General features: G+C 39.4%; 1 protein-coding gene across 6 annotated transcripts in view; it reads left to right on the top strand.

Moving 5' to 3' along the window:
• The window catches only part of ATXN7 (ataxin 7), an 86,579-nt gene that overhangs the window by 48,616 nt on the left and 21,656 nt on the right, over positions 1-16,307 (top strand). For 5 of the 6 annotated variants that reach the window (XM_038149323.1, XM_038149320.1, XM_038149319.1 and 2 more), the window contains one exon: positions 1,656-1,760. The exons of the other annotated variant lie outside the window; for it this stretch is intronic. In XM_038149323.1, the coding sequence (XP_038005251.1) occupies positions 1,656-1,760 (105 nt within the window). The remainder of the gene's footprint in view (positions 1-1,655; positions 1,761-16,307) is intronic. 6 annotated transcript variants of the gene reach the window in all.

Below are 16,307 nucleotides of genomic sequence, written 5' to 3'. Positions count from 1 at the left end.
AAAAATAGAAGCTTATTTTTCCTATCTGATTTTTTCCCCTCTCAGCGTATATTTACTAATTTTGCCTGGTGTGCAGTAGTTGGGTGTGTCACAGGTTTTCATGCTTTTTTTCAATAAATATAATATAAATAAATAAGCAAGAGTTGCTGCTTAAAGTGCAAACAAGATGATTTATTTATTTGATGTAACCTCAGTTGTGAAAAGGTGTCTGTGATTTAGGTGAGGGTAGCTGTGATCTCAGCCAAGGTAGATGTCTTCGGTCATTGCATTTGCATCCAACTACCAAATCCAGTTGGGGCTGTTATTGCAGGTGTCATGCTTAACTTTGATGTAGCACTAGTAAGATGTGTGGAAAATGTGGGATAAACCTTATGTCGTCTAAATAAAGGTATTGAATTTTTTTATGATGAAGATACAGACTAATTCTGGAAGTAGTTTGGGTGTGGATATATTCTCTGTCTGTGAGAAACAAGGTGGACAGGGCTGATGGTGTCTTTCTGTGAGCAGTTACCTTGACTTATGGCACACTTAATGTGCAACACAATTTATTTAATAATTGCTGTTCTATTAATGAACAAAGCAGTGGATGTTGCTAAAAGTATATATAGGCAAATTAGTAGCTGTAAAAACTCTGGGGTCAGTTCTAGCACAAGAGTAAACAAGTTTAACTTATTTTCTAATTTTCTACTAAGATAAATCTATTACTTGAGGGTTTTTATAAGAAAATAAGATTGCTTATGTCAATTTTTAACCGTTAAATAGTGTTACAAATCCATAGCCACATATTATGTTTGCAGTTTCTGGTTTTTTGTCTTTTAATATAAATTTTAATACATTTTTTTGTATTTATAATAAATTATAAAAAATATTTAATGACATTTTTAGATATATAAATGTAATATACCTTTAAGTTTTGTAGTCAATGCTGAATTTATTGCTCCAGTAGTCTCTGAATGCAGTTATAACTGTTAAATACATTCTTAACAAACTGTATTCTTCAAAATAAAATTGTAGAAACTAATTTTATTTGTAAGAGTCTCCAAGTATGTGTGTTATCTCCGCAATCCACACATGCTCTGACATACTGTTATCTCTGGTTCTGTCTCCTGTGTAGCTGTTCCATGGATCTCTGGCAGCAGATGGCTGGACTATAATGCACTGTTAAACAAATAAAACCATTAGGCATGTAATTCTGCCCAGTGAATGACTGTGTGTCTAAAATGGTTTAAAAAAATTAAATAGCAAATGAAGTTCACTTTTGAATTCATTTAATGACATTGGAGTAAAATCCAAAGCCCTTTTCAGAATACATAAAACATCCCCTCTTATGTTGCGTTTGTCTCAATTGAAGTCAGTCTTTTTTATTGCATTATTGCATCTGGTATAAAATAATCAGTCCTAAATCAGTTTTCTAATAGATGTTTTCTACAAGTAATCACTCATTTTACATTTATCTTTGTAGTAAGATTTTTGCTTTTGTAATACTCCAGCACAAAATTATCTATTGCATTATATGCTCTTTTTTCCTAATTTTCAAATTTGATACAAATGTCTCTAAAATTTTGATTCAGCACTAGTGTCATGGCTCTGTAATTAAACTGTTTTTCTATAATTGTCAGCAGCTGAGAGATGCCATTTTGTCTTTTTGTTTTTAGATATGCCAATATTTGGTCTTTGCCCGGCTCATGATGATTTCTATTTGGTGATGTGTAACCACTGTAATCAGGTCGTAAAACCACAGGCATTTCAATCACATTATGGTAAGTGCTTAACTATTTTTAATAATTAAGGGTGAGGTTAAATCAGGATTAAGCCTGGCAATTTTTTTTTAAATTGATGGTAAATAGATCATTAAATTATAAAAAATGTCAAAGAACATAACCTGTATTTAATAATTTTATATACGTTGTAATGCAGTTACATAAAGATCTCGTTTTTTTAGTTTTTTATTGTTGTCTTGAAATGCTGCATAGCTACAGTGCAGTTTTAAAATGACATATCTAGTGTATTTCACAGCCAGTATGTGTAGTGTGTTTGTGTCTCTGTGTGTCATTTCTCTTTGTGTATTTATACAGATTATTTTTACATGGATTCTGGTACAGTGTGAACTTGAACTGAAAGCTAAACTTAGAGCGAAATTTATAAAATGTAGTAAGCTTCCAATAGCCAGTAAGCTTATTTATTTATTTTCAGGATTATCAATTTGTATTTGTTTTACTGGTCCAGTGGTTTTGTATATAAACTATATAAGGAAGCTCTTGTTGTGTTGGCTGGCCAGTGTTTAGAGAGGAGTGAGAAAATGTGGAGTGCTGTGCCAGTTCAAGTGCTTGGTTACTTCCTCCAAGCCTGCCTGGGGGTGGTTGGCAGTTCTGCTTTTCCATGCTCCTCTCAAGACTAGACATTAACCTCAAACAGTTTAATGCCAATATTTGGATAGGAGGTTTTTTGGAATTCAGCTTTTTGTTTCTTAAGAAATTCATGAGGTTTTTTTCTGACCAGCTCCATCTTCTGAACTAGTCCTTCCTCTCCATGTGTGCACGTATTTGTACACTCTCTTTTCTGTAGGCCAGTGCACCTACTGGTTGGCTTGGTGTTTACAGAGCTGGGTATGGGCAGGGAACCTCTTCTAGTGTTGAGAAAAAGGGATAACCTTTTGTGCATCTTAAATAATCCAATGCTTTGGCAAGAAAAGTTATACTCATTTTTGCTTCCTTGAGACTGGATAAAGGCCTTTCTGGACTGTGCAGAGGGTGAACTTCTTATCCTTTCTCCCTCTAACTTGGCTTTTTGTTATATTGCCTCATGGATTATATAGCCCTACCCCTGCTGCTGCATCCTGCAGTTGTGTCACACAGCGTGACTCAGAAAATAACCTGAATAGGTTTTGTGTCATAATTCTTAATGGTTGCTTGTTATTCTGTGGATGGCTGTACTAATAATTTTTTTTAAACCCACAGTTTTGTGGATATTAGTCTCCAGAGCTGTTGGGAGCCAGAAGAAGAAAAGGCCATCTTTTCTTGCTGTTCTTGCTCTGGTTGCTGTAAGCTTTTCCACCAGCCAAGAGCAAGTCTACCCCTTGCCAGTGAGATTCCTCACGTGTCACTGAATATCAACTTAAGATGTCCAATAACTCCCTCTAAAATATCATATTAAACGGATTCTGACGGCTAAAAATAAATTTATGGGGGAGGACTGGATGATACTGAGTTCTGAGTGATGGCATGTTGAATATTCCATCTTGAGGTCAGTAATATTGTAGTGGTGGGGAGCTGTGGATAGCTGTAGACACTTAAGGTTGTCTTTATGAAATGAGCAGGTGATTTCCAAACACTGTCTGACAAGCAGGCGTCTGGTGGGGAGCAGCATTGTGTTTGTCCTTATGGACAGGTGGCAGAAGCAGCTCAGGAGCTGAATTGGTGCAGCATCGTGTCTAGAGCATGAACATGGAAACATGGCATCTTGTAATGCTGCTTGTACTGCTGTTAGACTTGTTATGTGAAGTTAATTCCAGCTCTTCTGTAAGCACTGTTTGCAATTTAAACGACACAGAGTGAGCAGGGAACTGCAAAATGAAAGTATGAAAAGTATTTTTAAAAGTCGTAATAAATACTAACATAATGTTTCTCTTCTGATTCACTTTGTAGAAGTGTGATCCCTAAATGTGAAAATTTCTCTAACACAAGCCTTACATTAGTGGCAGATCCATACTTTAGGAGAAGTGTAGAAGGAGTGGATAGAAATGATGAGGTTATTCTTAGTGTTTCTTAAGCTTGTTCTGAACAATGAAGAGTCTTGGCGTGGGCTGTGGCGTGCAGAGGAAACAGGCGGGGTCATTCTGATGAGAAAAACAGGCTTGGGTGGGGTGAACATCATTAAAGGACCTTAGTTTGCCAATCTAATAGCCTCAGAAAGGTAAGAAGGCTGACTTGGTGATTTGTGTAGCACTAGTTCTCAAAGCCCTCTATCAGCCTTCCCATTTTTTAAATCCTTGCATAGTTGTCCCTTAATTTAGAAAACTAAATATGAAAGCTGATAAATATGGCAGATGATTGATTACCAGACAATGATCTATTTTTTTTTTAACAGTATAGTTCAGGAGAAGGAAATTGCTGAAGTCCTCAAACCATGGTTATTTTAAAACAAAAAGTGTGTTATGATAACAAGAAGGTAAAGCACTCTTTGGATTCACCACAGTTAGCTCACCTTGAATTAAGTTTTTTATCAATGGTACGATTTCAGGGATTGAAAAATTCTGAAAATTTGCAGTCCATCAATGTATCTTTTTGTTATGTTCTTAGGGTCTCTTATTTTTAATTGTTGCCAGAGAAGTATTAATCTCTTAAAATATTCTATAGCTCTTGGTGGTGTGTGTTGCTGTACTTGGTGTTCTTTGAAATTTGTCATGTGAAACTTTGTTTTGTGAAGTAGTAGAATATGCTCTGTTAAAATGTCACTTTTGTCAAAGGAAAGCTAAACAAACTATTAGTTAATCATAATGAGCTAATTAATTTCTTCCAAAGCATATTTGTGATAAACTACTTAACTAGGTAGGCTGAAAGTGCTTTGCAGGACATATGCTGGCTTTTTTCTCTGGACCTTAAATAGTCAGAAATAATTTAAATGTAACCTTATTAATTTAGTTAGAATATATAACTTTTTTAGCAAAATACTTTATTGATACAAATGACAGATTTGTTTATGTAACTGGCTCTTTTCTATTTCATGCATTTGACTAGAAAAGATACTAATATTAAATTTTACTTTTTTAGGCAATCCAACCATGTGTCTGGGCTATGAATTTCCATTTTAATAATTTAGTCAGTGGTGTTGATTCATGTACTGTGCTTGATTTGTAAAGCTGGTATGTGTAACACCACATGCAGGTTTGTTTTTAAGAACAATCCAATATAATGAGATATCTGAAGTCAGCTTGTGGCACTCTTTCTAGCCTGTGTACAGTAGCTGGCTGGCAGGGCAGTCCAATGGCTTTAGCCCCTTGGCTTAGGGTGGCAGTGCTGCTGGGGGCATGGTGGGGCAGGAGCAAGCCAGCCAGCCAGCCAAGGAAAAGTTGGTTCAAGACAAATCCTCTGTTCTGTCAGATCACAGCTGTTTTCATTTGGGGGGCAGGCAAGTGATTGCAGCCCTTTATTGCTCCTGTTCATGCTGTTGCTTTGTGAATGGCTGCACTTTCATGGTATCAGCACCTTCCTTAGATGAGTCAAGATCAGTTCAGAGGTGAAAGATGGAAAAAAGATAAAATGTTCAGGCACTGAGTCTTGTGGGTGAAGCACCTGGGATCACTTATCGTGATGACCTATTCCCAGAAAGTGTTTTTCTCCAGGAGTATTTCTCTACACCCTGGATGATGGTGTGCCAGCTGTCACGCTCCTCAGGACAGCGGGATGTGCCCGACTCCCTTTGATTTCCTTAACACTTCTTTCCTCCCCCAAGACATGGTAGATACAGTTCTTGTGCTGCACCCAAAGGTTGCTCTTTGAGGAAGCCATCGTGACAGTTATTTCAGGTTGTTCGTGGAAGCCCTGAAGTGCCGTGGTTTTCAGGCTGTGTGACCTTTTGTTGGCATTTCAGCTGTTCCACAGGTTTATCTCATCTCCCTGTGGTTATCAGCCTCCTGGCTAATGAGAGCTGCTGCTCTGCCCTGGCTGGGCTGCTCTGGCTAAGAGAGAGCTCAGCAGTGTGAAAGTAGCATCAGCATAGAGATGTGTGGGGTTTCTTCCTTCTAACTTTCCTTTTTTTTTTTTTTTTCCCCCATAGTTTTTTTCCCCCTCTGTGCCTTAGTTTCCATGAATACAAAGTAGGGTTAAACTCTCAGCAATAATAATGAAGGCTACCTGTAAAACTTACACCGAGAGTGCCTGTGACTCATGTAGTGATTGTGAAAACCATGAATACAGTACATGTTGGAAAGAGATGATGATAGTGTGCTGGGCTGTTGAGTCATTAAAAAGCTATGTCAAGTGTTTTGATTAATTTCCATGGGTTTGGCACAGTGGCAAAGGTGAGCAACCACCGGGAGCTTTGCCTGCTGCTGCTGTCCTGAGAGCTGATGGGGAATTGCTTAAACATTTTGGTTTCCAATCAGTGCAGGTTTAAACATGAAGTATCTGAATCAGAAGCAGGGTTCCTACACAGATATGCCAGTCATCTATTGTGGTTTCTAGGAAGTTGTGGAATTGGAATAGAGCATCACACAACCTTTTACTTGGAGGGCAGATCCTGGCAGTAGAGAAAGAGATGTTTGCTGGTTACTTGGGTCCATCCTCCGAGTCAGTTCGAGGTCTTTTGTGATTCTCCTTCATCTGATTGTGTAACCGAGGTCCTTCCTCCCTCAGCCAGGGCCCACACCCACCTTTCATTTGCAGGTCTCCACTTCGAGAGTCCTAAAGGGGTTTTTTTGTCTTGGTGTTAAGTGCCTGGATTCAGAGAGAACACGTGATACTTGTGATTTTAATTGAGAAAAATGATCTGTTAACTATCTCTGCTGGCGTGCTGATGTAATTTGGATGTGTGTCATACATAAGTATTACAGTCCCTGCAGTGTTACGTGTTTGGGTTCTTCTCACACTATGAATTGAATATAAATTTGTCCTACTGTATGTTTGTTAAATTTGGCAGCAGCCAATTGTTCAGGAAAATCTGTCAGCATTCAATGTTTTTAAGTTGCTGTGTATGTATTGCTTGTTTAGAGTTGAGTAAGAGAGTGTTTAGCATGGATTCATGGATTACAAAGTCAAAGATAAAGTGTCTGTACAAGGCAGCATTTGAAGCTGATAAGAAAAGAAAGGAATGTACTGAATCTTTTTCCAAAGCCATTGGACCTGAGGACTGGATTGTTGGTTGGTTGGGGGTTTTTTTTGTGCCTGTGTTTTTTTTCTCCTGTGGGAGATTGCTTGAGCTCATCCTCATTTTAGAGGGATAAGTCTTCATTGTGGCCTGCATACTTTTGGCAGCAAGCAATTTGTTTCAGTAATTAATGTCCACTGTTCACTAAAGTCTTTTTTAAAGCAGTGTGAAAAGGCTTTTTATAAATCATAAGGTTTTTCTTAGGTATCCGTGATCTTCTGTAGAAGTCTAACAGCCAAAATAAAACCTGAATATTCTGTGGGGTGTCACAGATGTGCTGGAGCAATCTGCCAAGCATATTGCCAAACATGCACAGGTGGCATTTGGCACATTATGGCTCCAGTTAATGTATATGTTTTAACAAATTATCATTGGCAGCTTCTGTTCAGGAGCTTCTGTTTAAATGCACAGTCCTCTCACAATACTTCACACAGTCCAAGTTCCAGCAGCTGGATCTTAATCTGTGGGTCCAGCAACAACTAGTTTAATTTCTTAGTAGAAATTTGTGAAATTCACTATCTTTTGAAAGAATCTTGGCATATAGCAGGGAATGTGCTCAGAGGTCACCAGAGGATTCGTTTCAGAAGGAAAAGAAAAGTTTCAGCTGGCTATTTAGTCATTTTTAAATAATGCATCATTAAATAAGAAATTATTATAATGTGGAAAGAAACTCTGTAAACATATTTTTGAGCTTTGAAATGTGCACCCCCAAGCCATTAGCTGAATACCAAATGTGCCATGCAGATTTTACAGAGCGGTGGAGTTCGGTGCTGTGGTTACTTGTATCATCACAGACTGTTCACATGCAGAAGATTATTTTTGTGCACAGAATGGCTTTGGTCTTTATTTATTACATGAAAGTACAGGGAATCTGTTTGAGAAGTTGATGGCAGTTTTCTACTACAACTTCCTCCTTTTTTGTGGGTATGTGAGTTTGTCAAGCTCTGGTTAAAGACATGAAGCAATTTTTAAGTATCGGCTAAGAAAAAAGGTGATGTTCAGCTTCAGATTTAGGAGATACTGATTATTCAGTTTACTGCTTACCATGGAACTCATGTTATTCTCTCAACAGCACTGTGTGTGCTAAAATACTAGAAACTTCAGGTGCTTGGTGTGCTTTAGGCTCTTCTTACCTCTGGTTAATGTTAAATTAATTTTATGCTGTTCTGCCATAGGAGAAGACCTAGATGCAAAAGTCCTTTTGGTTTAATATTGGCTTTAAAAATCCTTTGGCTTTAAAAAATCCTTTATTTTAATATTGAAGAGAGAGTATGTTTTTTCTATTCTACTCTTACTGAAATGTTAAAATATTTAAAACTAGTCTAACATACAAAATCATGCAAGGGTTCCATGAGAACCCTGATTCTTTATAGTGATCTCCTTGCTGGTATTTGTTTGGACGCTGGGACTGACTGCTCTCTTTTCAAAACAAATGTTGATGGGGAAGAACAAGTGGGAAGAAAGAAAGAAAAGCAAATATTTATCTTTGTGGGAAAAGAAGAAGCAGTGCCATGTTCACTATCACAGAAACAGTAGTTCAGCAAGAGGGAGAAAGCGTGTTGATCAATAGATTGGAATAAGATCTAAAGAGAACAATAATTCCAATAAAAAGCTGCTATTGAGTGTATATGACTACAGCTTCACTTTGAAGGTAGCCAGGTGGGATAGTTGCATCAGGTTCTACAATTAAAAATGACTGACAATGAGGGGACTTAACCAATCTAGAATCAAGGTTGAGTTTCGTCACCCAGAACTCATTTTGTGAGCGGAAATGGCACGCAGAGCAGGACACAGCTCTCCCAGCCATCATTCCTGACTTTCTGCAGGGTCAGGGAAGGCCATTCTGCATCAGCTTACGTGATCCACATCCTTGGAAGGATTCCTTCTCAGCTAAAAGGGTTCTTTCTACTGCCTAAGCCACTCCTCCAGGCTGGAGCTCAGCCAGGGGAGGTGGCGCACACTGAGGGCAGGCCATGGGCACGCAGGCTCTGGCACACTGCCCTGAGCTGGGTGCAGGGGAACGGAGCTGCAACCTGTTTAAGAGCTGGGGAGGCGGAAGAAGACTGAGTTGAAGTAAAAAAAAAAAAAAAAAAAGACTAATTTCTGCTGTTCTGGAGAGATGGGAATTTGTCAGAGCCATGGAAATACAAACTTGGTGTTGGAGGGTGGGGTTAGTTGTAGTTTAATTTCAAAAGCTAACCACATGCAGATGAATTATTTATGAGGACTTTCTCATTTGTTTTTTGGGGAGAAGTGTGTTCTCATGAACTGTGTAGATTATTCCAAGAACTGCAAACCTCAGTGAATACCACAGCGCTTTGTGATTCCAGGGAGGAGTATTCTGGGAAGCTTGTAAAATTGTTTTGGGTATTGAACTGTCATGAAGAAAATAATTTTTGGTTGGTTTTTTGCCTTTTTTTTCCCCCCCCATAGAAATACATAGTTTCCAGTTGCACAGACTGTACCCTCTCATCCCAGCATCTGACTCTTGAAGAACTGCTGTGTTTGGGATGGTCTCTTTTTCTCTGCAAGCCCCTATCATAGGTCAGATAGGAAATACCATCAGTAACCATCTTTTACATTGCTTTTTGTGAAGATACCAGTGCACCCACTACAGCTGGCTCTGCAGTACCTGCCTGGGGCAGTGGTGCACAGCTTTGGCAGGGCTGCCTCAGCACAGCTGGAATTAAGTGGTTTGCAGTCTGTGTGTGTGTGTGTGTGTCCAAAGAGGGGAAAAAGAGGACACTGGGGAATAGCTAAAAAGGGAAATGTAAAACAAAGAACTTGAGTAAAATACATGTAAAAAGAAATAGATGAAGACAATGAGGAGGAAGCTAGGACAAAATTACCTTGGAGGAGGGAGAATGAAGTAGGTACAGTGCTGGTTTTATTACTCTGTAACAAGGGGAAAAGTGGTAGAAAGGAGGAGAGGCTAAACAGGGCAAAACAAACAAAAGCTTTTTCACAAGTTTTTCCTCTCTCAGTGTTTTGGCAGCAATACTATTAATGTGGTTTGTGTAATGCTGTGATGTTCTTGGATTTTGCACATTTTGGTGAGGGGTGAGGGCAGCAAGAATGTGTCCTGCTTGACACACATCTTCTGGCTTTATCAGGCACTGAGCATCAAGGGAAGAGATGGATATAGGCATCTGTGTGCACTTAGTAATAGTTCATCTTTTGGTTTCTTTTGCATTGCTTTTACTGTTTCTGTTTGGACTTCTTAATGTTATTCCACCATTCTCATTTTCCATACTGTGAATAATATTTTTAGACAGTAGGATGTATGTATAGCCTTCAGCAGCTTTTGCTATTAGAATTTCCCCCAGGGAAGATGAGGTGTAGTGTACTAGGTGGAAAAAAGTTAATCATGCTGGACCAACATAAAAACAATGTTTTGCAGGTACTTCAACTGCCACCTGTGGAAAAGTAGGCAGCATTTAAAAATCTAAATTCTTACCTACAGCAATAGTGTACTGAATGGTAACCAGGCATTAGGCATGAGTCAAGCTTTCGGAAAGACTTGGGACAATATTTTTTCTTACCAAATTAAAAGAAATCTATAACATTTTGGTTTTAGACACAGCTAAAAAGTAGCTGCTACTTACTTTAGTTGGGCATTATGTCAAGTAGTATTCACCTGTTATTTATTCGGTTTTGATCACCAGTTTGCTGGCTTTTTAAAAAGAAACATGATACTGCCTTGAGGGTTTTTTCCTTCCGAGCAACATGATACACTTAAAAACTAACATATGATACACTTTAAGTCTAGAAACTGTGTTTTTAAGATATAACCAGAAGAGGGAGTGTATTACACTTTCTATACAATGAAACCTGTAAGTTTATTGACGAAAAGCAATCAAATAACCAGAGGGCTTTTTTTTTAAAGTTAATAAATAACTGCAGGGTCTGCAGGGTCAAATTCACTTTCAAAATAACACCATTAATGCCACCTTCTTAAGCTTCTCATTAGGCTTAATTCAGTTTAACACTAAATAATTATATTCAAGTAATGTAAATGGCCTGGAAGGCAATTCAGATTTCTAAGTGGTGTGTTGTGTCTACCTGTAACAGATATTCAAACAGCTTTTCAGTAGCAGTCTTTGATTAGCTCTTGTATTATCCAGCTCTGTGAGAGCTCCATAACAGTATGGATCAATTAAAAATATCTTTGTAGAAAATAAACGGGAATAGATAAATATTATAAGTTATTTTATGTAAGTTTGTGATAATATTATTGTCTAATAGGCCATCATTAGCTATCTCAGGCAGTAACAGCCAAAATATTTCCAAACCTTATTATCTCCTATTGATGAAACAAATACAAAATGTAGTGTTTGTATAGAAAATAATTTTTTTTACTCTGCGTAGATGTTCCTGCAGTTGTTGTGCAGCTGGGAAGCAGGTTAATCTTTTCAACAATACCAAAAAAAATGTAGGAAAAACATTTGTACTTTATGCAAGTTCTGCCGTGTCAGAGTGCTGCTGGCCACAAAGGCAGCGATCTTCTTTTGTTTCACCAAGTTGCAATAGAGAAAGAAGGACCACTGTCAAGAGATTCTTGTCCTATTTTCTGTTCTCTCTTCCCCGATAACGAGTTGCCCAGGTTGGTGTGACACTCTCCCTCTGCACTGCTTTGTAAAGGATGCAATTAGACCAGGCTCCTGCAGGGTTGAAGCAGTTCCTACATAACTGAGTTTTTCCTTGTTGTTTGGCAAGATTGTCAGAAAACCTCTAATTTACAATTCTATATGAAGTAGCTTTCTGAAAGGAAGCCTTCTCTTTTAGCCAGATCACCTTCTTATGTTTTTACCTCACAGGATTTTCTCCCTCTGCCGGGCCAGGAGCAATTTTGTGCTGTGTCCTCCCTGTCTAACCCTGCTGGTTGCAAAGAACCTGTTTGTCATGTCTGGCTCTTGGAAAAGCCCTGGTTTCTGTGGAGCATTGTGGTGAATTCTGTGCATTAGGTAGAAGGTGTGCCCCTTTCAGGGCACCCTTCCACCTTTGAGCCTAAAACTTTGCGATGTTTGAAGATTATCTGTAGAGCTGGGTTGGAGCTGTCATTTTTATGTGATGTGCACTGGGAGTTTTAAGAGCTGTTCATCACTGTGTGATGGTACACGTGGTATTCACAGGGAATTCATGGCTCTTCCCCTTGCTAAGAGGAAAATTGGCTGTGTTTCTTTTGTTACTGCATGGCTCAAGTTGTCACCTGAGTTCTTAAGTGTTTTGGTTTTCTGCTGTATTGGGGTGGGCTTCATGAAGTAATTGTTTTTACTACTTTTCACTTTTCTAGATTATAATGACAAGCCCTAGAGTACTCTGTAAAAGCTCTGGCCCTGCTCATCATTGGCATAGGACTAGCTAGCACTCGTTTTCTTCAGTTCCATTTTGGCTTGCAGCCTCTGACAAGCCACATGTAACCATGTCTATGCCTGGAAAGATGCCACACTGGCTCTCTCCTGGCCTCTAAGGTCAGAGGAGAGGCTTTAAAACTGCCACAGTTCAGTCCCCTCCCCATCACAGTGACATGTACTATTTGACCAAAGGTCATCGTGTGGGTCACAAAGCAATCCACCAGCGAGCTTCTAAAAATACCTGGGACTGCTTTAATAGCCACAGAAATTATATAAAGTTATATATGTGTGTGGTATTGCAAGGCTTGATGCTCACATTTTGCTTGCCACAGACTGAGAATGACTCCTAGGAACTGGTCAGTGCCAAGTTTGTATCTCTGTAGGATTCATCTCTATTGAGATTGAGGATGGGCACTGACCTTTAGGGCCATACTTATCTCGATTTTCTGTGATTACAAGAACATCTCTAGGAAGGCTGGAGTTGGCAGATAGTTAGGATGTGGTGAAAGCCCTGCAGAGCTCCTGGACCGTTTGCTATTTCCTCTGCCCTGTCCCAGTTGTCCAGGTGGCAGAGATTCACAATAGCTGTGGTTGTACACTTGAAATCTAATGGACTCGATGCCCTTTCCTGATTTTAGTCCCTGGAAATGACATAATTCTGTACAGATACCTTCGTTCTATGTGTGCACATGCGCTGCATGAGTAGCAGTTATATTTTCTTTTTCTGGTGTAAACAAGCATGTTGTGTAAGTGGAGTTGATACTAAGGCATAAAATGCTGTCACTTGATTGTGCACCAACAAGCCTGTCAAGTTGTTCCTCTGTACTCAGTCATCTATTTTATTTTGGACTCGCTCCAGTTTTCTGAAACCTGAGGAACTTCTAAGCTTGCTCACTTGGAAAAGAAAACATCAAAACCAGTAATCTTGCCCAATATATTTGTTTTGTTATGCAGCATATAAAACACTCCAGCTGCTAGTGAAAAAAAAATCCACGTATTTCAAAATCCATTGCCTTGTGGTTCTGGGAATTTAATTCATGCTGGTACTTCAGAGCACTCGTTTCCAAATAAAAGGCAATAGAACTACTTTTTTTGGTGATTTTGCTGCTCTTTTGCTAAGGCTGGCTTTGTGGTGTCATGTAGCAAATTGAGGGGTTCTTTCCATGCACCCCCCATAGCAGCAAAGTTGATTTTCTAAGTAATCATGCTGGAGTCTTCAATTGATCAACTTTACAATGTTTGATGTTGGCTCAAGGCCCATTATTCTCTTCCTTCCAGGAAGAATAATAATAGTAGCCAGTAACCAAACAATCTCTTTAAAGCAAAATATTTACAACAAAATCATCTTAGACAGTACTAAATGTAAACATAAGCAGGCTGCAGTGTAAGCAAGCCCAGCTTATGCACTGTTGATATCAATCAGATGAAATTCCTTGGAAGTCTGATTTTTTTCTGTGTACCCCTCAAAGATTCTAGGAACTGGCAAACTTATTACTGCAGCTCATAACCCAGTTGGTTTTTGTGCCCAGTTCTTACGCCTGCAGCCCTCTCCGTGGGATCAAGTCACAGTTTAATTCTTGCTAGTCCTCGCACAGTTCACTGCCAGCTTTGGCACAAGCAGGCATTTGGTTTGTGACACTGTCAGGCTTTGAGCGGACGGCTCTGCTCTTTGTTGTGGACAGAGCAGATGGTGCAGAGTCTCAGACTGAGTGGTCAGGATTGGGGGAGAGGGCAGGAATGCTTTTTGCCTGTGGCAGTATTAGCTCGAACCAGCCAGTTTAAAGGGGTTGTGAAACTGGTGCCCAAGTTTGCTGAATTTTGAGAAAGGATAAGTGAGTCTTAATATGCGGTAAAGACAGTGAAGCCTGGTTGTCTGTGGCTTTGTCCTGTGTGTTTTGCCATCACTCTCCAATTGCAGCACCTCCTGCTCTGTGCACAGACAGAGCTTCAGGTTTCATGTTGTGTTTTGCCTTTTTTTTTTTTTTCTGGCCAATTTATTAAGACATGTGCACGACTGGGCTGGAATGTGCTCATGGTGTCCAGCCAGCAAAGATCTTCCTGCCTTCCTTCTGTAACAGTACCAAGAAGTCCTACCTTTGCTGTCTGAATGCTGCTTTTATTGTTAATGATAAACACCAGTATCTTCAGAACATCTCCCAGCAGGGGGTGGGAGGGCAGCATCTCAAATCCAACTCTTCAGTTTTACTACAATCAGCCTAATTTTGAAATACAGAACACTGTAATGTAGACAAGTGGAAGGAGATGTGATAGAGCTGCATTTATTTCACTTTACAAAACCAGACAAGAAATGTAATGCAAGTAAAAGATTGGCTGGAGAATTTTTATTCTTAAAATCAATTTTCCTGGCAATGCAAAATGTGCAGGATACTTCAACTTCTGGATTCTCTCCACTCCCCCACTTTTATTCTTGTTTGTTTGTTTTCAGTTCCTTGACATTCTGCAGTACTCATTCATACAAGGGAACTACTGTATGTGTGTATGTAGTGATAGCATCACAAATTATATAAATACCTTTTTGTGTTTCATGTGTTCAGCGAGAAAATAAAAGAGGGGGTTGATGCTGTTCTTTATCTGGAGTGGTAGGAAGCAAACTTTCTTCCATTGCAATGGCTTTGGCACAGTTCAAGTTGTCCTTCTTGGGTGATTGTGTAACACCAAGGACCTGGAAATTAGTTTCTCTGCAGTGATTCATATCAAACTGCTTCTCTCCCTCCTGCCCTGTCCTGGTGCCAGAGCAGGAGTCTCCTGTCTGCAGCCTCGTTCCTCGGGAGCGAGCGGCGTGTGCAGGTGGGTGTTCTTTGTGTATGGATCTGCACAGTGCATTATCACAGCTTGCAGGGCTAATTTTAGCCTTCTGAAGTCAGGTATTAACTGATGCTATGAGTGTTTCTATTGAATCTAATGTTGTTGATGTTTTGGGTTGTTTTTTTTTTTCAATGGCTTCAAGTATTGTTGATAGAAAATAAAACCTCTTGCAATATTTAGTACCAGGAAAAGAACTTACTAATTTCATTGCCTTACATAATGGGTTGCTTTTACTACGTTAAGTAAAATTACTTTTGCATTTGTCACAGTACACTGGCAGCACATGATTTCACTGTGCCACACGCACAATCCATCTCAAGGTGAAACTGCGTAGTGTTACTTAGAAGCTCTTAGACATTGGAAAATAACAGGTAAAATGCCTGCATCGAGGCAGTTGGCATATATACTCCTGCTATAACATAAGCAGGCAAAAAATCCCTTTGTATTCTCTGTGCCATTGTGTGCCTTCCCGTGGGCCCAGGCTGCTCTCTCCCTCTGTGAGTGTCCCGTCATGCCTCTCCCTTCCATTCCTGCTCCTGCCTTGATGCCCAGCTGCTGGGGTTTCTTAGCAGTTGGGTTCTTTGTCCTCACTCTTACCCAGAAGGAAAACAGCTTTCTGCATTGTTCCATGTGGGAATTACATGGCCTGATCTTGGTCAGTTTATTTGTGGAACAAGCAACAAAATAAAACTTACTTGCCCTCTTGTCCCTAAAATAAGAATGGGCCAAATCAAAGACTTAGAATTCTAGTTTCTAGCAAATACATCAGTGCTTGTTCCCCACATAGTATTTTGAAGTCAAGAATTTTGTGAACCGCTAAAATGTGTTGGAGACTTACCCAGTTTTAATTAAGGGTGTGAAGTAGAGGGCTGTACAGTAGAAACAAATCCTTAAAAAACACACATGCCTCTGGTACTAATTTTAGTGGTGGAAGGAGTAGTGTTTTAAAAACAGCGTAATCCGAGGAAATGTCTTGGTATTCCTCAGTTGTCATTAACAATTAATGGATAGGTGACATGAGCTGTCAACTTCTTGAAGTTTGGAGCCACAGAGTAGCTGGTTGTTGTCTAGTATTCTGAGTGCATAGACGTGGGAACATTAGTATTTAGTGTCTGTGTGATTTAGGATTTAGTATTCATTTCTAAGCTTGGTAATGGAAGCAGTAAACTCCAGGTTTCTGCAAGTTTCTTTAAATAAAGAAAAAACCCCCCCAACCCTAACAAAGCCCAGTCTGCTGAAATGGTACTCCCTTCTTCTGTTTAA

Source organism: Motacilla alba, chromosome 12 (assembly GCF_015832195.1).
Source record: "Motacilla alba alba isolate MOTALB_02 chromosome 12, Motacilla_alba_V1.0_pri, whole genome shotgun sequence".
NCBI lineage: Eukaryota > Metazoa > Chordata > Aves > Passeriformes > Motacillidae > Motacilla > Motacilla alba.
Note: the sequence above shows the minus strand (reverse complement) of the source record. Positions and strands in the feature narration are given on the sequence as shown.